General features: G+C 42.6%; 1 protein-coding gene across 3 annotated transcripts; it reads right to left on the bottom strand.

Annotated features, from left to right (window-relative positions):
* Nucleotides 1-411: 411 nt before the first annotated feature.
* On the bottom strand, nt 412-22216 carry zbtb10 (zinc finger and BTB domain containing 10). 3 transcript variants are annotated; one of them, XM_034094296.1, is made up of 5 exons: nt 21298-22216; nt 13937-14963; nt 9772-9837; nt 5943-6118; nt 412-3437 (listed from the first exon to the last, which is right to left on the bottom strand). In XM_034094296.1, the coding sequence occupies exons 1-5, from the start codon at nt 21967-21969 to the stop codon at nt 3165-3167; spliced, it is 2214 nt and encodes a 737-aa protein (XP_033950187.1). In that variant the 5' UTR covers nt 21970-22216; the 3' UTR covers nt 412-3164. The 3 variants fall into 3 exon arrangements, with proteins under 3 accessions (XP_033950187.1, XP_033950189.1, XP_033950188.1); XM_034094298.2 differs by lacking the exon at nt 21298-22216 and adding an exon at nt 16808-17025; XM_034094297.1 differs by lacking the exon at nt 9772-9837.
* Nucleotides 22217-23778: the final 1562 nt, after the last annotated feature.

Raw genomic sequence — 23778 nt, 5'->3', positions numbered from 1 at the left:
ACAGTGTAGTCCATGTTGATCACCAAGATTATCACAATGCAAAATGTGGTAAACTGGAGATATTTTTTGTATGCAGAGAGAATTGAGTTTCACTTGATCATTGTGCCCGAGCAAATGAGAAAAACTAAGTATAATCTCCTGAGCATGGTCAGATACGTCAGAAGGCTGTTATAACAATACAATAACAGTGTTGGATGACATGAATACAGGCATGTTTTAGGGCGCCTGGTTCCACCTTGTTCTAGTTCGGTGAGTTGTGGTCTTAATATAAAAAAGGTAATGTCAAAGTGGTTCAGTCTGAAATGCATCCCTTTGGATAGAAAGTGTTTGCTGCTCTGGGTCTTACATGGAGAAAGAAGTTTGTTTCGACCATCATCAGAAGAGCAAGGTTAAATAATTGCACACAAAAGGTTAAAGCAATATCAAAGTTTTATTCTTAAAATGTAGTATAGAGAGGAACAGTAGTACAATTCAGACAGAAAAAAAGGAGAATGTAGTTCCATCTTTGATAAAAACGTAAAAAGAGTAACCTGAATCTGCCGTGTTCGGAGGGCACTGAGGCGCGGCCCGAGTTTTGCATCACTGTTAAAGTTCGAGAGAAATTGAAAAATACAACCTTTTGAACAGCGTAAAAAAATACAGCTGGGGAAAGAAAACCTTTGCTTTACATCTTTAGTGTTTTTGCTTTTGTTTTCAATGTTTGTTTTTTTGTCCATATAACAAATACAGCATAAAATCTAAAATGATACATCGTTTTGAGTTTTCATTCATTACAGTAAAATCAGTAGAATGGTAAATAGTATCAAAAGAACAAACAAGACAACAGGTTGGTGTGATGAGCAAGCACACGGCGTGAACAGAGAGCGAGCGGCGGAGAAAGGTTCACGGAAATAAAACCGCCACGCAGGGAGGTTCGGAGCTGACCATGTGTTCCATTAAGTAAATCCACTAGTTAAATAATATATTCTTCATATATATATATATTTATCTCATATAATCTCCACATAGATATATATATATATATATATCCGCAATATAACTCCTCCCACAGTGATTTGAAGGTAAAAGTGACACGAAGAGGATGAATATCTCTAGGACTTAAAATATATCTTCTTGCACTGAGTAAAGGGAAGTTACACATCTTCTGTATCATTAGCACTTCAGTACATGTTGTAAAATCCACTGCATATGAACAGATAACTGCTGATCCAAGGTTTTAACCCGCAAACAATCCGTGTTTCTTTAGAAAATATGTGCTTAATGAAACAACAAAAGAAGGAAAGGAAACATCTGTGGAAAACAAAATATGCATCTAGGGTAAAGTGAATGATTCTGTAGCATAACAACATTTAAAAATCTCAACAATTACAGACACGAGCAAGGATTTTCTACACTAAGCAAGTTTCCATCTGGCTTCTCTCATACATTATAGTTCAACAATAATTAAAAACAATTTTGGTTGGACAAATAGAAATTAACAGTCTTGATTGCATTTTGGAGTCAATGTATATATAATATTAAATAACAAAACAAAAATATCTAATAAAAAAAACGTTGCGCATTGAAAGAAGACACAACAGTTTATAAAGTTCCATTCAGACCCGCTTTTTGGGAAGCGAAGAAGCATAAAAGAAAATGATAATCAGGAACACAAAATAAGTGCATGTCTATGAGGCGCCATAGAGCTTCACTTTTTGTGGAACAAAGTGTTTTTCTACCTGGCAGACCTAAAGAAATAAACAAACTACATCAAATTAAACCCACGACATTTTTGTATACTTTTAACACATGGAAAATGGAGTTCTTTCAGACATCACACATGATTTTCTACACACTTCGTTCCCCTCACAACCAACGTTCAAGTGATTTCAAAATATATATATATATATATATAAACTGTATTTACTTTATAACTCAGTACCAAATATAAACAAACGTATACAGGTATTGATGTTGATTAGGTCCTCGATTACAAGTACTGCCGGTAGTTCTATAAAATGGTATGTGTGTGTGTGTCTCTTTGTGTGTGCATTAAATAAAAAGCTTAAAAACATGGCAAAGCATACCTGATAGTCGCCGTAGCACAACAGTGTTCTATAGATTAAGCTGATTACATATATGTATAACTGAGTCAGTTTAAGCTTTATGATTAGAAACATCATATATAGCCAGTAGGTCCAGTATTCTGCGACAAGCATTACAGCACCAAACGTTTCGTCATTTGGCAAAATTCAAGCTTTAAGTGAAAGTCAAATGCTTTTGTTTAATAATAAAGTGTTACTGTGACGCCGTGATTTGTATAAAGCTAGCAATAACATTTCCCCTTGTACTTTTTTTTCATTCATCTTTCCCCCCGCCCCCCAACCTCACGTTGTCTTTTCTTTTTCTTTTTCTTAAGCGTATTCAGTAGTTTTTGCGTCCTGCTAAATCTTGGTGTGCGGTCTGTTTGGCACAATACCACAGCCCTCTTAAATTAAATTATAAATATGGCTGTAATACATTAGAGTCACAAAACAGATTTTTTGGTTCCAAGATTTTTGCAGGGAAAGAAAATAAAAAATGTAAAGAATATAATAATATTTAGCGCATCTAAACAAGATCTACAGAGAAAGTTAAACATCTTCCTGTGGACAATAATGCTCTTCTTCTGTCTACAAGCACCGAGCGATATACTTTCAGATTGTGCAGAGAGCCACAGCCACTCTCTCTGCTCGCAGACAAAAACAGAAATAAAAAATTATTGATAAGACCATAATAACCTCTCTTCATAAATTAAATAATTAACATTTCGCTTTTTTAAATGATTGGCCTACCCCATCTCAAAACTACATCATTACCCTGCCCAAGTCTCCCCAACCCAAAACAGGAAGTAGAAATACATCACCAAAAACCTGATTTATCATATTATTCGTCGATAGAATCTTTCTCCTGTGGGCTCTCGGCCCAGAGTTGGACACAATTTAACTAATAAAATCTGTACATCTTGGAGTTTCCACTCTACGAAAGCTTTTCATTTTTTTTTAAATCCATCTTTTTGTCGTTGCACAATTAAGTAACCTCAAGGTTTGATAGCACTTTGGAGTTGATTGTTTACCAGCTAGTTTACATATATATTATAAACATCAACTTATTTTTAGTTTTGTTTCTCAAGCTTGTTTAAATTCTTAGTCCTCTTCCGGGGCAGTGCCAGCGTTGCCCTCACCCCAATTTGATTGGTCGTTGTCGGTGGGCTCCTCCCCATCCAGGTCCTCTCCTTCCTCGCCCTCGAAGTCTTCATCACGGGGGAACTCCATGCCCTCCTGCGTGGCCTGGTGCGAGTCGGCGCAGTCGGCACAGACGCCGTAGCGCCGCGAGCCGTGACGGATCCCGACGCTCGCCGCCAGCATGAAGATCTTCTTACACACCATGCACTTGTACTTTTTGTCCTTCTTGTGCACCTGTAGGAGAGAAGGGGGCGGGACAGAGAGGGTTGGGGAAAGGATGTGAGCATTTTTACTTAATATCCACAGAATTCCTTTTTAACCACAACAATTATTTGGTATTTACATATCTGTTCCAGGGTTTCCGTTAGCCGGTAATTACCGGTTTTTAGCAGGTCAAATTTATTAAAAAACGGTAAATTCAAAACCTGCCGGTAATAATTAGGGATGCTCCGATCGATCGGCCGCCCGTCATTATCGGCCGATATTCACTCTTAATAGTTTGATCGGTGCTCTCTATAAAGGCCGATCAGGAGAGCTGGATCTGATCGATATGGACATAAACGCGAGTGAAGTGTAACCGGACACGAGAGAGAGATCAGATCAGCTGCTGCATAATCACCTGAAGCCCCGCCCACTGTTTGAGAAACTGACGGGCTGTCAGGAGAGAGGGAGGGAGAGAGGATCCGTTTCTCCCGTGTTATTATTCAAAGTTAATGTAAACTTTTGAATAATGTACTTCATCTACTACAAGTAGTTTGTTTGAATGTAATAATTATGTTGTTTGTGGAATCATTTATTGAAAAATGAATCTGAATTTTTTTATCTGTTACGATCAGCAATATAAAAATGAGCCATTAACTGAGTTTAAACATCATTATATCCGGTCACAGTCCGGTAATTACCTGCTAACGGAAACTCTGCTACACAATTATTATTATTATTATTATTATTGAAACATGACCTGTAAGTTTCAAATTTGTCCGGTAAAATAAATTCTGTCCAGACATTTGACCGGCGAGAAAAAATCCTAGCGGAAACCCTGGTCTGTTCATATAACATTGCTAGTATTTCTGGATCATACTTATTTAATGTTTCATTTCCTCCACTCCGCCTCTAGTGTTAGACCAGGGGTGAGGAACCTCCGGCCCCCGGGCCGTATACGGCCCGCGAGACAATTTGGTACGGCCCTCGAGGTAATTTATAAACAAAGAAAATAAAATCTAGACCGAAAACAAATTAAACAAGCGAGTGCCTGTTTTTCCTGGCCAAGGTCAGGGTCCTTGAACACAACACGAGCCTAACGTGTCATCACGTGGTATATGTCTCCTCTGGGGTGCAGTTATGCCGGAGAGCACCGGAACGACGCTCAGGGACTTCCAAAAATTGCAGTACCCATAAGGAGCCGTACACATGCCGCAGTTGTTGCGTTGCTGTGTCTTTAGTTGTAAGCCCAGTGACGATCTGTTCATCTGTCATACTGATCATACAGTCAATTACTTTGTTGTTATTAGCATCTGGTTAGCTAGCTATGCTAACACATATGAGAAGCTTTTTCTACAACCAGTCAGGCACATCTTTATATGATCATTATATAGTTATTTAAAAATAAGAGAATAAAGTAAACAGGTATAAATATTATATGACAGTAAAAAAAAGTTGTTATTAATAAACAAGAATACAGTTTGAAAGGAGAGTGATTTGTAAAATATCCATAAAGAAAAATAAAATCTTCTTACAGTTCTGTTTCATATGGATGTTGAGATGTATCCATAGATCTCCTAATGTTGCTCTCAAAGTGCACCAGATTGATGCTTTAAAAAAAAAATCGGTAGGAAATAGGAAACTACATTTGCACAAATGTTGTGTCCAATATCTTTCTGTTTTGGTGGTCATGCCACAACCGTGCACGTGCCGTGCATGCATGAGTCATGGTAAGATATCTGGATTAAGAGGTTACCTTTTCTTTGCACAGCATGAAAGAAAGGCCAAATGAATGGGCTGTGATTTTAGTATTTTTAAGCAGAGGTCAATCATTTGTACGGCCCTCGGAGGAAGTTGGAAACATGTAAATGGCCCTTGAGAGGAAAAAGGTTCCCCACCCCTGTGTTAGACAAACAAATACGACAAATACGACAAAGGGAAGGTTCCATTTAAAATGCTAATATATATATTTTTGAATACTCCTTTTAATACTCTTTTTATTGTCATCGTCAAATCCTAAAATATTTGTTGTTTACATAAGTGATTGTGTAGATGATTTTTAATTGAAGGACACTTTTTTGGGAAAACATGTTTTTCCAAATAAGAAATGTGGAGCATGATGACGGTTGCAAGGTTGATATTTTTCTACATAGAGAATGTGTTTTGAAAATGTCCCATTAAGCTTAATTTAACATTCAACAGATTACGTTATTATTTGATGCAGAAAACTGCTGCCTGTCATACAACTGGTTTTGCCTCCTGATTTATAAACACGTAATGTCATATCTTAGACATACTGTAGGTCTCACATCCATTTGTTGTTAGACATTTGGTGACTAAGATACTCCATATGTTAGAAAACCAGTATCATTGCATTCAACTTCTCACTCCCTGGAGCGAAGAGCTGCCTGACACAAAACATGAGGCGGGGTGCAAAGATGCGAGGGTGGCCTAAGCTCTGTAGCGTTTGGCAGAAGATGGTGGCTGCGCCTCACACGGCGGTGTAAAAGAGAGGGTCCGTTGCATATGTGGACTCACCAGGGAATGTCTCTTGACGTGCTCGCGGCGGGTGAACAGCTTGCCGCAGATGTCACAGCTGAAGGAGCGCACGCCCGAGTGGATGATTAGGTGTCTCTTCAGCGTGCGACGGTGCTTGGCGATGTAGTTACAGTGGGGGCACTTGAGCTTATTGAGGGCTAGGTGTGAGGACTCGCCTGCGAAGAGAGAGAGAAGCAAAAACATTCAGACAAAGTGATTTAGAGACTTCATGTCTAAGGATTTTTGATTTAGCGTACATCTTAAAAACGGACAATCAAAAGAAAACATGCTTATAAAGACAAAAACGGTTCAATTGCCACACCCACTGAGAACAAGTATTTTTTTCTGCCCTCTTTTTCTCCTCTTAAAAAAACAATACCCCATTTTATTCCTACACAATAGACTGCTTGGTCACCATATGTATTGAGACCACCATGTCTTCTCTCAACTGACACGTGTTTCTTTACTAAATAAAAATATATATAAGAAACTCAACCATTGTTTTCTCTTTCAGTTAGATTTATTGCATTGGAAGAACAAACCGGAGATGGACGAAAACAATCATCATAAAAGCTACATCTGCATCTATAGATCTTCTAATGAGAGAGGGGTGTGTCAGGAACCAATATCCTGTTTATCAAATCACAGAGTTGAGATGCGGTAACCATTACGGAGAATAGGACACCACAAAGGGATGCATCACAAAAAGCCTCTTTAGCAAAAGTTTGCTCAACTGTAGATTAAACAGAATACTGCACAGCTCTGTCACTGTTGCTAAGTAACTGTACGTAAGGATGCTGGAGGTCTCATGAACAAAGGATGCAGACATGTATTAGCAGTGAATGTAAAGCAGGTCTGTTGTTGTTCTACATGGACGTAATAATGTCGTTTGGTAGAAGATATTAAAGAATTAATCATTACCAAACCAGTGGTTGGGATGGCAACTGTAACCATTTTTAAAAGAGGTTCAACTAATAACGTATTGCCTCATTATATTAAGAATATATCAATTATCAGCTTTTTTACATTATCCATAATGCTGATTATCTAGTGCATTCTGGATGTTCAGTAATATGGGGGGGCACCCGTAACATCAAACCCAATCAAATACAACAGCTTTATTCATCAACCATGAAGATCAGCTTCAATAAGATTTAAAGACGAGAGAAACAAGGTATCACATGTTTGTTTTTGGTTTTTTTCGTGTCTAAATGAGACACATCAATTTGTCTTCACACAAACAGATGTTTATGCTAAACAAACTCCTGAGGACAGCTGGGCTGACAAATAAATAAGCAACCTATTGATTCTGAAGAGCCTCCTAACAGAGTGGTAGTGCTTCAGTGTTGAAAAGGGGGGGGGGCGGGCTTTTGTTTGAGCCAGGGTGAACACAACAGAGGCGTTGTCAGGGCAGGTTGCTAGGGAGCGGAAGGAGGGGAGGGTTGATGAGAAGCAGGTCACCTGAGTATTTTCCGTGTGTGTTCTGGATAGAATTATATTTCATAATAACAATAATAATTAGTAATTGCACTGTGGCTTCATTTTTTGAGTTTTAGATTTTTTTTTAAGCTTGTTTTTAGTTGTTTTTGAATATCATTTTTTATAAATATCTTGTTGCCCCAATGTGAAATGTATAAATAAAAATGCCTCGACTTACTTTGAACCTTTAGAGGTTAAGAATACAATAGAATTTTCTTAAGTGTATTTTCCTTTTTACTTTAAGGCCAATAGGCGCTTTCCCACCAGAGTACTTTCCTCCTCCTCCTCCCCCTCCTCCCCCCTCCTCCCCCCCCCCGAACTAGGCTGATAGGAGGAGGGGGGGGGGGGCTTTGGTTTCACACCAAAAAGTAAGGAACTAGTCCCTAGTTCGCGCCACCCTTTTCACCCCCAGATAGTCCCTGCTAGAGAGGTAGTATGTTCCTGAGGAGGAAATGGTTCGTGGGTGTGTCGGCCACACTAACAATTTCTGATTGGCTGGGCGAATTGCAAACCACGCCCCGTAAAACTCCGAAAAGTTTTGTGAACCCAAAGCAGCAGAAGAAGAAGTGACGTCAGCGGCTTCATTAGTCTAATCCTCCGTCAGGGACTAAGGCTGCGGCCACACGAGGACGAATTTGGTCGTTTGCGTTACTGTTTAGTGTCATATAGACCGTTCGGCCACACGAGGACGACCGAATACGGCACAAAACGACTGAGGAAACGATAACGGGTCCCAAGGTGGATAGAAAGGCATACGCAACTCTCTGGGGGGTCAAACGGCTCCGTGTGTACGCCCTATCCGAACATTTTCAGATCACTGATAGTGATTGCGCAATAGCCCCACCTCTTCTGCTCACCTCCGCTTACCCCGCGCCATTGCTGAAGTGTTTCGCCACCAACAACAACAACAATGGCGGATCGCAGAGTTGCTATCGTGCTCCGGACGCTATTGACCATGCTACAGTTGTTTGTGCAACATCTACAGCAATAATGATGAGGCAATAGCCCCGCCTCTCCCCACCTCTGCTGATCACCCCCGCGTCAAAGTAAACTGCATCCTGAATTCAGATTATTTATCTTTCTCTCGATATGGACCTAAACGCGAGTGAAGTCTAATCTGACAGGACGGAGACACGCAGCTCTGCTCACCTGCAGCTCCTCCCGCTGCAGCGAAACACACACTTCAAGTCAGATCATCACCCTTAGCTATTTTAATTACCTCTCAAACTACCTAAACTAGTTATAAATATGTTTATTTTTACTGTCGGCCGGGTCACTCATTACTGGATCAGCTGCTGCATGAGACAGACACTGACGCTGTCCGAAGAGAGGGAGGAAAAAGAGAGGCTCCGTGTATTTTATTATTATAATAATATATAGAGTCGTTATTCATTTGTTTTAAAGCTCAATAAATAACAAAGAAGACCTTTGACCGGCACTTTTATAATTTTGTCCGGAAGATTTAAACTTTAATACACGTTGACTGGCGAAAAACGCTGCCCGGTTCCCTCGGCCCCCACCGCGGAGAATAAACAGAAGGGCAACCATGACAACCATGCTTCTTCACTGCTTTTGTGGAGGAAGTTACAGCGCCACGTACAGGCTCCTGCATATGTACTGCAGCTTCTCCAGCGGTTGGAGCTAAACGGAGCGGTCTCGTGTGGACAGACACTATCCGGATAACTATTGCGTGTGGATGGAAGCTTGTTTGTGATTGCGTTTGCGTTAATCCTATGCCTTTAGCCGTTTTCGTCCTCGTGTGGCCGCAGCCTTATTCCGGTGAGAACGCGATCTACTAGGACAGTTGGAGGGACTAAAGAGTTCGAGGGGAACAAGTACCGGGGACAAGTACCGGCTAAGTACTTGGTGTGAAAGCAGCTAATCACCCAGATACTCTTCTACCACAATTAATAACTCTTTCATTCCCTATGCATTGTGGGAAGCAAGTGTCCAACAGCACTGGTGTAGTTTTTTGAAAGCATACATTAACTTTTCGACACTGCAATCTTAACACACTGCATACATACTTATTATCAGTGCAATGTATGGCATTAGGCTGCATAGCTTTGTGTACTTTAGACAACGGCCGGCTACTCCACCACCAGTTTGAAACTAATTCGTATTTTCTGACCTAAATGAATACAATTGACTTCATTCATACCTGTACAGTTTGTAAGACACTGACATGAGCATGTCATTTTGACACAACAATTAAATAGAAATAACTATTGACTCGACTGCCTACACTCAATTAGGAAGATGCATTTAAGTTAAACATTTCAAGTTGCGTTGAAACAGTTTTTTTAGTTTAGTTTTTTTTAGTGGTAGTCTAGCGAGTGCGGCGTCTTACCATTCTCCCAGGACTCCCCTTGCTGTAAGTCCTGGATGATGCTATACTGGATCTGATTGGCCAGCTCTGGGAAAGGGGGAGGGTGGGGACAAGAGAAGCGAGAGGGAGAAAGAGAGGAGAGGTGGGTGAGAGCCTGGATGGGGGGGTTGCACACCTCACAACGCCTTGTGTCAACAACTAACCAAACCCCCCACGTGAAACAAAGGAAGTTTCAAGTCGGCACACACAAACACACAGGTCCCTACTATATGTAAAACAGTGTGCTCCCCTGGCCAGAGAACAAACTGATTGTGTAACCAGGGCTCCAGCAGGGAGGGGGTTAATGAGAGTCTGGCCCTCACACCAGCTCAGCTTACACCCAGCTTTTGAAAGCACTTGTGTGAGAGCACCTGTGTGTGTCCTGTTCCTCCAGCGCTTAGAGCCCATTAAAGACACGCCCCTGTGTGTGTCAGTGTGTGTGTGTCCATTCTACCCAGGTCAATATTTGGAATAGTGAGGACAGTCCCAGTGCATTAGAGTGGATTAGGGAGGGTGGGGAGTGCCCCTGTTAGCTTTGCACCTCGTAGGGATTTGGTAAGTTATTGTGCATTTGTGTGCATGCTGCAACAGCGACTAGTGTGTATGCAAATGCATTTCACCTGCTCCGTGTGCAGCACGCACCCTTTACAACAATCCAACAGTGTTGGTTGGAGAAGACCCAAGGATTTATTGGCCATGAGCTGTGAGGCTCATCGATGCAAGACCAGACAGCGATGGCAAAGTACTTCTATCCTTCCAACTAGCCTTCACTTTCAGCTGCTATTTTCCACTCAACAGTAGCTTTCATGTCAATCTGTAAACGATCTACCTCCAATGGGTTCAGACATTTTCCCTGCAAAAAGCTATTCATGGTTAAAGTCTCTTAAACAAGATGATTCTGTGCTTTCTCTCCCAAATGTTTAAGTTATAAACTGAACATGTTTGGGTTTAGGACAGCAGTTGAATGTAGAAAAAACATACTACTCGAACTCAAGAGATTTTTTTTGTGCCATTTGCCAAGACTATATCCAATTAAGAAACCGCCACCTTATAAACGAGAAAAATTAAAAAGCACAAATTATTTCAAGGGAAGATACGCAACAGAGAGATTACCACCATTTGGGTGACTGCGTTTCCATTCTTGGCGCATGACCACACAGATCAAACTGAGGCTAAATGAAACCCAAATGGGTTACATCACTCAGGCAAACTGGGACAGCTAATATTGGTGGATGACTGCTCATAGGCTCGGTCAAAAATATGCAAGCCAGCAAAGACTAAACGCACAAGAGGGCTGTCTAGTTTTAGATCGAGCATCTCACAACCAGAAGATGATGTTTTGGTATTTAATCATGTCCGCATGCACAACAGTAAACCCTTCGAGTCGCTTCTGCATCATTGCTTTATGGAATAATCCAATAACCCACGGCAGATAAGGCTAACCGTTGGACACGTACTCATTTTTGCTTTGGAAAGCAATATTTCAGTAAAGCGTAACTAATATTTTAGATATCATGTGGCACAGATATCTAGAGCGAGTCACATCAAATGAGCACTGTGCAAAACACAAGACTAATCAAGCCTAGACAGCACAGAGAGGCTGTGGGAACAAAATGAAAGATTTAGCAAATTAATTTATCTCCATAAAGGGTACTCATCGTGTGCGTTCCAGGAGATGTAAAACATTGCATTACTATATGGGTGTCCTGACGCTACACACAGTTTACTCCATGACACAGCAGCATTTCTACACAGAAATACTACAAAACGTAGAATATTCTTCACACACACACACACACACACACACACACACACACACACATAACTGGATCCCTCTCATTCCTACAAAACCACATGTCCTAGAACCTGAGGGCAGGGCTGATTATTAAAACATTCATACAAAATAAATTAGTTAATAAGCAGCTTTCACATCACACATGGACACTTAACTATACATTTAAAACTGTCAACTTAAAAGCTTGACTAAATACTTGTTATGGTCCAAAAGGGCCTCCTGTCACTCTGACACTACATCAGCAGAATGTGTTTCTGCATCAAATCCTTGATTTTAAGCCCTTATAGAGACTAAATATGCGCAGATCTATTTTTAAACTCTTAACATAGAGTATACTGTATGAATGAATGGTCTGCTGAGCACAAAACTATCATTTAAGGGTAAACAGTTTCCTTGAAACCTTTTACTGTGACTAACAGCCTACTTGAAGTCCTAACCATATCTTTATTTGGAAACATAGTATACATTAAGGAGAGACGTGGAGCTAAACAGCAAAGACACATGAGGAGGAGGAGAAGGTACGAGAGTTAGCACACATGCAGACAAACCTTTAGGCTATTGCAACACCCTGGATCACTTTGTGCACACATTAAAGAACCATAGGAGGAGCTGGAGGCACCAACAGCCTCCACGTGCATTTAGGGAGGCTTCTTCTTTCCCTGCATTAGGCAGTCTCTCTATTTCTCTCATACAAAATGTAGATCTCTCACACTTTCTACACACACCCTGCTCTTCACACATCACCTCCCCTCCCCCCGATCCCTACCACTTCACTTAATATGTGATATCATTATGCAGCGCCATGCCTAATGGGGCCAACAGAAGGAGAAGGCAGCAGCTATGAGAAGAGATTACTGTAAGATAAGAGCGCTACACTGTATGTGGATAGTGATGCATAGATTAAGGTAAAAAACAAGGTATCAAAAGGTCAACAGAAAGGGAGAAGATCAACGGGTGCAAAAGTTTCATCAAGAAAGATATTGGGTTTAATATTATTGCCAACCACATCATATACGGTGGTATTTTGAGGATAGTTCCATCCCCTAATTCCGTTAAGTAACTACTTTTTGTGATTTTATAGATAAACATTACCCATCTGAACCATAACATCTTCAACATCATTGCATTGCACTTAATATTATCAAATCTGTCTTCTTTTCATCAGAACTATTCTCAGCAGCCATGTGGCAACACACCTGAGACAAAGCACTCCAGGTGGGCGTCACATTGCTAAGCCCCCTGCTCTGGGGTGATTAAAGGATCATGGGGGGAGTTACTCAAGTCTTGGCTCTGCACAGCAGGTTAATAGCTAGATAAGCAACTACCCTGTTAGGGGTCACAGCAGGGACTGGATGGAAGGGTGAAAATCTATACTTTTGGTGTTGTGATCAATTATTTGATCATGAAAACTAGTGATCATGCCTGTGTTAGCGACGGGTGGCCACAAATTAGCTTTTAGCACGAAATCGATCAACATGAGTGACATGATCACATACGACCCTGACTGAATATGAAAGATCAATCACCAAAGTCATACAAAGGTGTGATCTTTAAGAGCATAATTATACTACATTTTCCAGGCTTGCAAAAAGAGGATCAAACGCTAAAGCCATAAACTTCAGGGCTATCCTCTTCAGCCCTACAGACCCCCCCCCCCCCGTAGGTTAATCATTAAATCGCAGGAATTTTTCAAAACCTACCGAATTCCATTTCAAATACAGAATTCAACCAGAGATAGTTTATGTGAGCATCATTTAGCTTCAAGTGAATGGTGGGGCAAGGAGAAACTGAATGTCACGGTAGTCTTAGTGTTTAGAGGTTAAACTGGTGGAGGGGGAGGGGGCAGGCAGAAGCATCAAGCTAGTTAGTGATGCTAGCTGACCCAACCGGTTACATTTTCCAACTAGCTTATATTGGTTGATTCCAATTTTTTTTGCTTAGTATTTATATAATCTGTCCCTCACAACTTTTTGTTTTATTTGTTTAGTGTTCCCCAAGCCATTGTCATAAATGTATTTGCAGTACTGTAGATTCTCTAAACAATGTCCAAACACAATGAATAGACGTGCAAATAAAAGACAAAGTGAAGCATTCAAATGATGTTTTTCAGGTCAGCATTATTTATCTATCTTTGAAGTACTTAGCCCTACAAATGATAATATGTCACATTCTGCATGCACCTCCCTACCTTATAGGGAGCTTGTTCCTTTGACCTACAGTGAGTATACAGTGTGACTGATAGCAATAAGAAATTCATGAGGTAACGGTGAAATCTATTTATATATCATAGGGGTAAGGATTGGCCGTTGTGAGGATATGAAGTGTGTTTAGAGCTACAAATGTGTCTCATACCGGCATTCTCGGAGAGGGAGGAGAAGTCCTCTCTCGGGAAGGAGGCAGAGGGCTGGAGGAACATCCCCTCTTCAAATCCCTCTTCAGGCTCTGGAGGAAAGTTGTACACAAAACGGCGTGTGGTGGTCTGTTTTTTCCTCCGCCCGCTTCCTGCCGCTGAATCCGGGGCTTCTCGTTTGATTGATGCGGAGGCTCCTGCAGCGCCACCTGTGACCGGCTCGTTCCAGATGAAGACCTGTCCTCTGGCCGACCGTGGGTCATTGGTCTCTCCTGAATCAGACGAGTTGTCGTTGTGGTGGCTCCAGTTACCAGAGGCTCCGGGGGTCACCAGGGCACAGCCCTCACTCCCAACCACGGTCACCTCTATGTCACTGGACTCCTCCTTTACCCTGCCACCTGTGTCTTCGTCTTCCATCGATTCCTTTCCTTGATTGTTGCTGGCCTTGATCGACAGCTTTGACAGGATGCTTGTGGCCCAGAAGTTGCTTGGCTTGCGGTCCAGGCTTCTCTGTCCGTCTTTGGACACCGTCTGCCTCTTGTTGTAGTCCACCACCACTGAATCAGGAGCCTCCTGCTTGATGCTGATATTCAGGGCATCCTTTATAAAAGCCCTGCATGAATGTACGACCTCTGTCATCTGGAGGTAACTGGCGACAGACATCACCTCAATGGCATTTTGGCTTGTGAGCAGCAGATTCCCAGAGTAGAGAAAGTCGAGGATGACGGAGAAGCCCTGCACGGCAGCAACATCCAGGTGCGTGGTCGAGGCCTGGTCCTGGGCCTCGCTCTTGGTCAGACAGTAGAGGGTTTTGAAGTAGCGGCTGCCCGCAACCAGGATGTTCTTGTGTGCGCGGAACACCTGACCCGAGACGTTTATGTTTACGTCGCAGAGGATGCCACTTTTGCGTTGCTTGTCCAGCTCCTGGAGCAGCTGGTAACAGTAGGAGTTCTCGTTGGGCTTGAGGCGGTAGTCGTCCTCTGAGCAGTGATTGGAGGGGCTGCCGTTGTCCGAGGGCCTCATTGTCTCCTATTAACATGAAAGAGAAGGAAAAAAAGAGAAAAACACATTTAATACGTGTTCTCACAAATGAGCAAAAGCAAGCACAAACAAACAAACTTGCACAAAATATTTGCCCTTCCTGAAATTCTGTCTGTACTATAAACAGGAACAGACTCCCTCGGGGCTCGCGGTGTGGCACCTTCACGAAACAGGTTCGACAGGCTCTTGTTATGGGGGGGGGGGGGGGGCAAGAGGCAATGAAAGGTGTGTTGCCGTTTGGCTGGGTAGTATTACCGAGCCCTATAAGCTATTTAATATCAAGTCCTAACCAAAAAAATAACGCAATGCCAGATAATATTATAATAAAGACTGTAATTTAACGTAAAAGGGAAAAGTATTTTCCTTTTGTAGTAAAACTTAGGCTGAGAGCACGGATATTGTGATAGGAGGGTTTTGGTTGAGTTTTAGGTAGATGGAATATTTTATTCCATTTATGCTTTAATGAAAACACCTCAACAAGATACCACTTTTGTACCTGCTTTTGTTTAGAAGTCCAAGGCAAAACAAAAATGACATCACCAAGCAAAGTGAAAAGCAAGAGACATCATCGTTCATACATCTCGAAGATCACTCTCCATTAGAATTCCCCTCTGACAGAGTTGAAATTCAACTTTTAATAATTGTATTTTATTCAAAGCAAAAGTGAAGAGTATTATAAATGTTTCAGAAGCATTCATTTAACCTCCATTTGTAGTAACACTGGAGTTAGATATTTATTTTGTCATCGTAAATGAATACTTCAACGCTGCTTTGTTTATCAACTCCAGTAGATGTGTAAGAAGACTTTACACACTTTCTATATCGTTCTCTTCAATTTGCAAGCTAGATATAAAACAGGCCATTATTGGTCCTGAAGGAAGGGCGAACTGGCAGAAGCATAGAACTGCCCTGTAACAGCCCCCCTCCCCCCTCATAGCAGGGCAGAGGGCCAGACTGGTACGGAGCAGAGAAGAGGATTTACATGTGTATGCATACTTATACATACATAATAATAAACAGCCAAAATATATGCAAACAAGACCATATACATCATCCATGTGTAGAACTCTACATTATAGTTTCACACTTTAACACACACGCAGCAGCATACATCTACGACTCATTTTAGAATTGCACAGCAGATGTCCTAATCCAGAATAATTCACATTGCTCGAGCCCACACACACACACACACACACACACACACACACACAGCTGGGGTTTCAGCTCGAGTAATTTAGATTAAATCCATTTCTCTGAGGTCCCCACCCAGCGCTCACCCCCCACCCCCTCCACACTGCAGTGCTTGTCCAGGGCAGCCTGGGCACACAGGATAGTATAGGGGGGCTTATCATCCTCTGCCACAGCTGGAGGGGAGAGATGAAGAGATATGATGGACTAAAATCAGAGGCAGAATGGGGGAGGGATTGGGAGGGGGGGAAAGTGGACATACTTTGCTGGCTAGAAGAAATGAAGAGGACAGAAATAATAAAAGGACACGAGAGCAGAATTGTAGAATTCTGGCAATGAGTTGATAGAAATAAGTGTGAAAAGAAGATGAGAAATGGTGACGGTAACATAAAAGAAAAAGAGCCTGATGGCAGGCACAACGAAAAGCGAGCGAAAGCATGAGGCAGAGATTGAGAGAGCGAGACCTTGAGCCTCGAGAAAAAAGGGCGGAGGAGAAAATGTGGAGCAGAGGGGGACGGAAAACCAGTGCGCTAGAGAGAAGGAGTTGGGTCACCCCATTTTAGCCTTCACAATAGCCCGTGTTCTCCCCGAGGCTCATTGTCCACTCACTGTAGGCCTTTGTGAAAGGTTTCGGCACTCACTCTCTTATTACACAGCAGCTCCCACTCGCAGGCATAGAAAGGAGCCAGAGAGCGTGTGGGTGAGGCGAAGAGGATGGGGAGAGAGGAGAACAATTATTCCAAGATATACACATCAAAGCCTCTGGAGAGGCATGGTCATCATGCTGAGTACTGTGGTGGAATAGATTGGTGTGGGCAAGGGCAGGAGTGCTATCACAACAAGAGGTGAGAGAAGATGAGCATCCAATCTACAATGAATTTAGTTTTTGCTGCTTTGTTTTCGTCCAGTGCTTTTTTTTTTTTTTTTCATTTGTTGAGAACAAAAAGAGCTTTCAATTTGCTGAGCAAGCCGGCAAATAAAGTTAGAAGATGGGTTGAATAGAAGGAAAAAAAAGAGACTATATGTTAGAAATGCAATACATAAACAAGTGCTTCTCAGACTCAAGAGTACCTTGGAATTTACAGATGTGTTTTATCTTTCCAACTTACTGGCCATCCCACCCCCAAGATTCCCCACAGCTTTTATCCATTACACATAGCAAGGCATTGGGCCAGAGAGGTAAGACTCTGCCTGGCAGTTCTGATAGGAGAGGTGTGTGTGTGTGTGTGTGTGTGTGTGTGTGTGTGTGTGTGTGTGTGTGTGTGTGTGTGTGTGTGTGTGTGTGTGTGTGTGTGTGTGTGTGTGTGTGTGTGTGTGTGTGTGTGTGTGTGTGTGTGTGTGTGTGTGTGTGTGTGTGTGTGTGTGTGTGTGTGTGTGTGTGTGTGTGTGTGTGTGTGTGTGTGTGTGTGTGTGTGTGTGTTGGAGTCAGGCTAGGACAGCCTGGTACTGGATAAGTTGCGCCATACTGGCCTCATCAGCAGCAGCATCATCATCATCATCATCATCATCATCATCATCATCATCATCCTTTCTCCAGATGTGCCACGTGTGAGCAGGGAGCTTAGAGAACCAGCAGACCGACCCTGCAGAGCAGATGCTGGAGGCAAAACCAGCCTGAGCCAAGAGAGAATGTGGGGACAATATCAACCTCCCCCGTTGTGACGTGGCTAGGTTTTTATTTGAGCCAGAATTGGTAGCGGTGGAAGAATGAGAGTGCAAAAAGAATCCAAGAGGGCTCTGGGAAAGAAAAATCATTTGATCTAGATACATGGACGGTTAAAAATCTACCGTGAATGGCCGATAATAACTGATTTACAGGTGGATTAAACATATCAAGATGGTCATAAAGTCAAGCTTATTGAAGGGCTTGCCTCAGCCAGACTATTTACAGATCATGTGATACAGCACTGCTCCCACTCAACATAATGAACCACCGGAGCCAGTTTTTGTTATCCTTACATGTTTGCCTCCATCCCCTCATTTGTCTACCCCAGACCACCATCAATCCAGTCCCATGACCCGCCCAGCCCTGAGGCCATCTCTGCCGGTCTTTCCCCTAACTCATCTACTGTATCCTTCCCTAACCCCCCCCGGCCCACCCCTCCTCACCCAAACCCGTCTGTCCCCAGATGCTAGAACAATACTGCAGTGTGTGTTCGGCCCAAGGTGTGGGAGGGCTGCACTGAGTGTCTCCCGGCCTCCTAACAATGCTCTGACAGAAGAGGCAGAGATAGGCGGGGGGGGAGAAAACGAGGGGAGGGTAGAGTCACTGGCAGTTTCAACATGAAGAATTTTCCCTCTGGCTCAACCCCACCCCTTTTCCTTGACCTGTGGCCCCCAATAAACATCCCATCTATCTGTTGAACTCAAGACTGCAAAGGGTGGGTCCCCTTTCCCGTTCGGGGTGACTCACTCTTAACAATGAGTCTGGTGTTATCTCAACTAAAATGAGAGGTTGTAATGACTTGTGTTATAGACATTTTTTAATTCCCACCTGGGATCAACACTTATCTTATCTTACACCCCATTTAGACCAACACAGTGATGCAGGTAAATCGTTTGTTTGGCCGTCAAACTGATTGAGGCTACGCTGATCAACAGAACAGATCTTCAGGAGCCTCATCCTGGTCTGGGTTGACTGTAAGGGTTCGGTTAACAAACATCTTAGAATTGGACATTTCATTTGTTATTGACATTCTCACAAAGAATGATAAAGGGAGACAAGAAAGCAATAGTTGAGTAACAAACAAAGAGGGGGTTTATGGAAAGGCTGTGTGTGGAGAGAACTCCACAAGAAAATATGATTGTAGATTATTGTCTCTGTAGATGGTGGCGACAGGGGATTACTCTGCAACAACCAATGTGGGTTTAACAGAGACAGACACACAAACCCTTTTACCAATTTTTGAACAAAATGAACAAAACAGTTACTAGAGAATAAATGCAACTCTTTAACGGTCCCGGATCTGTGATCTCATCTTTGATTTACGGGGAAATGCATTACTTTTGGCCAGTCTTAACCTTTTACCAGTGAGCATAGGGAATAATCTGAGCACAAGACAGTGTCGAGAACACCCCCTTTTACAAGGAGACCCACATTTACCACAGCTGCCCTGGTGTGTTAGGGGTAATCGAGTTAGGTTTAACGAATGCAGCAGAGGCCTGACTAACGTCAGGAATGGGTGAATAGAACAAAAGGTTGCCTTATAACACCATCATTCCTCTTTAATGTAGTGCCGCACAATGCTACCTTACTAAACGTACACAGCTGCTATTATTTTCAACAGTACTGTATAAGAGCGAGTATGGCTTTACTCAAAAGTCAGTCATTAGAAAAAAAATCTAATCTGAGGAACCCTAAAATATAATTCAATAAAAATCAGAATGAAATTATCTCATAATGTGGCCTGGGGACTGCATCGTCCCAGCTCTATTCTACTTGTGGAAATGACCTGGATAACCTCTCAGTGCAGTGTCAGGGGTCCTTGTTGCTAGGGAAACGCCACACCAAGCCCCTAATCCACACTTACTGCCCTCCTTACCAATCAGAGATGTGTACAAGTTAGTGGATCACTTTAAGTCATTCTGATTAGTGATAGCGTGTGCAAAGCAAGGAACTAAATGTAGTAGTACAATCCGCTCTGCTCACAAATCAGAGTCAAACAGCGCCCGCTCTTAATTCCCCTGACAGCTCAAACCAATGTCAGGATAGACAATCAGATGTGGAAATATAGAAGAAACAGAAAGTGATAATACGTTCCAGAATAAGGATTGATGGGAGAAATGCCCTTTGACACCAGATTGTTCGGGCAAATATGCACTCCCCGTTTTTATGAGGTCTCTTAAGGAGTACCATAGAATGTTGGCTACACGGCAATACAAATAATTAACCAATAAAAAGACGTCATGCACATCAATAAAGACATAGTTCACCAAAATGGTGCAGTTGATTTTGATTCTCAGCAAACAAATACTGTCACTAAGTTTATACCTACCTTAAGCTTAGGCTAACCATGTGGTCTTTATATGCCAATTAAGTAAAGAGGGACACTTTTCCAATACAGTTTAAGTCTTGTGCATATGTAATGGTGTCTTAATCATAAGATATGCCCCAAAGGTATAACATTAATGCCCATTAATTCACAAATATGTGGATGACAGGGTCAGGTGATGCTATGTCATTCTATTTACTGACATCTATTTTACCCATTCAAGTCTACTCATAAAGGGCCATGCAAGCTGTCAGGCTCCAGGCTACATGATTTACTCTCCTGCTCTTGTCCAGCCCTGCAAGTGAGACCATCTATGGATTTTGGGGGGTCATTTTAGCACAATGCCTCTAATTTAGCTCCCCAAAGGGAGGAGGAGGTGGAAGAAGAAATGCGCCAGAGGTCACCCGGGACTGCGAGCCAGCAGAACTGCTTGATGAGAGGCGGAGAGGAGGGGGGTTGGGTAGGGGTGCGGTTCCCCAAAGGCTGCTAGGGTCGAGCCCTTGCCATTTTGTGACCTTTAGCAAGCTAGCAATCAAGGCAGCTGCTGATGAAACAAAAGAGTTTGTTGTACAGTGTGTACAACAAAAACATAAGCGTATAATACCACCAACACTGTCCATTAGCTGTTGCTGACTCTTTAGTGATTTCGAAATGACTTAAAGTTGTTGTTGTTGTTGTTGTGTGACTTGTTATTAATTCTCCATTCTAAGGAAACAGCCTCCAGTGTAGCAGGTGTCAGTGGAGCAGGTTTGTGCGTGTCACTTGACTGATGAGTAGGCAGACACCGACATCCGTGTCACTCACGCTAAAAATGTGTTTGTGTGTTTCGCCATTCATTAGTAGTCGACATTAACTTCTCCAGGGGCTTTCCACTACAGTGTCTGCCTCTCTACCACCCGCTGCACAGCGAAGCTTCAAGCGGCTAACCGGCTAGGCTAGTGGTTAGCTCAGGTTAGCAGGCTGACGCTAGCTAATCAGCCGGGAGAAGGGATTGTGAAGCTTAAGTATTTTCGCCTTGTTTCAGAAGTTGTGGAAACTGACGCTAAATACTGACAAACAACACTTTTTAAGACATATGCTATGAACAATGTGCGACAGGTATTTGTTGTCACGCGAAGTCGTCATGGAGCTAACGTTACCTGTTTGGTGGGGTCATTTCTGCCGTGCTCAGAAGACAGGTGATGTCTCAGCAGCAAGGCCCTCTTGTAGTTGCGACTGCCTTTCACAAGCTCGTCGCTGTTTTTAGTGGCAATGTTGTGACACCAAGAGCAAGACATGACTCCAGTCTCCTGGCAACATTTTAGCCATGGAAATTCTTGCAACCACGAAGCATGGAATACCGAGTGTTTCTGAAGCAACTTCTGCGGTCTCATCTCTACTCCTGATTTCCTGGAGCCCGGCTCGCCCCCGGTCGCACCGCTTCCCGACTCCGTGCCTTCGTCGTTGTTACCGGCACCGTTCGCCTCTGTCGAGCTGTTCCCCTCCCTGGACCCGTCCTCCGCTTTCACGGAGCCGACACGGTCGTCCCCGGCTGCCCAGCTGCCCTCTTCCGGGTCCTCTTCCTCCTCCGCCTCGGGTTCCGTGCTATCGCTGACAGACCCAGCGCCCTCCACTCTCTTCTGCGATGATCCTTTAGCCCCGAGATCCCTGTCCTCCTCTTGATCCGGCCTGTTCCCGTTAAAATGTCGGTCTTGACAGGTCGGGGCCTCCCAGCTGTTACAGTTCCCCCCACCGATACCGCTGGACGCCGTTAACCCAGCTAATCCACCTCCTCGGAAAGCCAGCGACCTGCGGTTTCTCTCACCGGACATTTTTTCTTAATATATATTACAATCTTCCCCTTCTCAACAGTATCCCCCTTACGCAAAATATATAGTTGTAAACGATGTATTTTCCGAAAGAGATGGACCGTCGTCGTTTCTTTTCCCCGCTTTGGCCCTCCCGGTGAGAGTATGTAGGTTATGCGGAAATAAATAAAGGTTTTAAACACATAATGAATTTCAGGGTTCTCGCTGCGTCCGCGCAGGCCCCGCAGAGGTCGAATGGCAACGACTTTCCTCCCCACAATGCACCTCGACCAGAGAAAGGGGGGTTGGCAGAGGGAGGGGGCGGCTTTTAAAGGAAGATGGGGATCTGTTGATCAGCAAGGGGTCTTTGTGTTTAAAGGCGGCACCCATTTTCCGCATGCTTTTAATCTTTTGACTTTGCTTGTCTACTCAGCCCATGAATGCTGACTTGTGTGCCCCACTTACCCCTATGCTTAACGGGGTTACCATGATATTCCTATACTATTCCTATGGGAATACTACTATAACTTTTCGTGTGTCTTTTTCTACTTTGTTGATTTTTGACTGAAATCATAAACAAGATAAAGCATCAACTAAATATATATCAATATACATTTCGATAAAGTAGTTCATGCATATGTGCGAATTTATTTTGATAATTTGTTACAAATACAAATGTGTGTCCCATTACATCTAGTAATACAATTTTCAAGAATACTACTAAGTGTATGTCACTATGATATCATAATTTAAAAAATGTATTAAACCAATATTCATTTGTTAAATAATGAAAATAGACACTCATGATAATATATTGAAAACACGTGACTGTAATGAAGTCATGTGGTGTGTGAGCATGTACATGATGTAGTAACCTCAAGAGACCATAGATATTACAGCTTAGAGTACATTTTGTCATATCAACATGTATCTCAAGTTTCTGTTCCCTGTCATCGGGATCAGGTCCTGCAGGTGGCACTCTTTCATGTGGACACCTCTGTGTGTGTGTGTGTGTGTGTGTGTGTGTGTGTGTGTGTGTGTGTGTGTGTGTGTGTGTGTGTGTGTGTGTGTGTGTGTGTGTGTGTGTGTGTGTGTGTGTGTGTGTGTGTGTGTGTGTGTGTGTGTGTGTGCGCGCGTGCGTGTGCGTGCGTGTGTGTGTGGGGGTGGGTGGGTGGGGGGTGGGGGTGTGTGTGTGTTTGTAATTCTTGACATAGTTGAGTGTCTAGTTTCAATGCTGTCCAATTAAGGGCTTTACACGCAGTGTGTGAACAAGAGTTGGATGTAACCCAGGTTTTGATTACCAACGGGTGGGGGTTGCAGCCCACTGTAATGGTTAAATTCCCAAGGGTGTAATAAGGCATGTCATGTACAATTAGTATATTTATTTCTTGCTCCAGCTCATACAAGTATTGGCTTTTAACTTGTCATGATAAGCACAAGAATGAATTTGACAAATTGAGTTTCCATGCTCTGAACGCAACAGTGTCAACCTATTCTCATTTGAAATACACAAGTAACCCTTGTGATACTTTTCTGCAACTCTAATATATTTAGCTCGGTAATACTTAAATTACAATTCTATTATTATTTTTTAAATCACGTTGATTTTACCTCAATTGCAGGAACAAACTTAATTTTCCAGTTCAGTGTAGTCTCTATAAGTTATTGCCTTCAAGTTAATGTCTCCATTAAGATTGACATAGCCACAAGTTTCACTTCAACCCAGTGTCATTGACAATTGCCATAACAATAAATAATTATTAATATATTTGGATTGCAAGCATTGAAATGTCATTAACAAAATGTTATCCAATAACAGTAATTCAACTAAAT

Source organism: Pseudochaenichthys georgianus, chromosome 11, assembly GCF_902827115.2.
Source record: "Pseudochaenichthys georgianus chromosome 11, fPseGeo1.2, whole genome shotgun sequence".
NCBI lineage: Eukaryota > Metazoa > Chordata > Actinopteri > Perciformes > Channichthyidae > Pseudochaenichthys > Pseudochaenichthys georgianus.
Note: the sequence above shows the minus strand (reverse complement) of the source record. Positions and strands in the feature narration are given on the sequence as shown.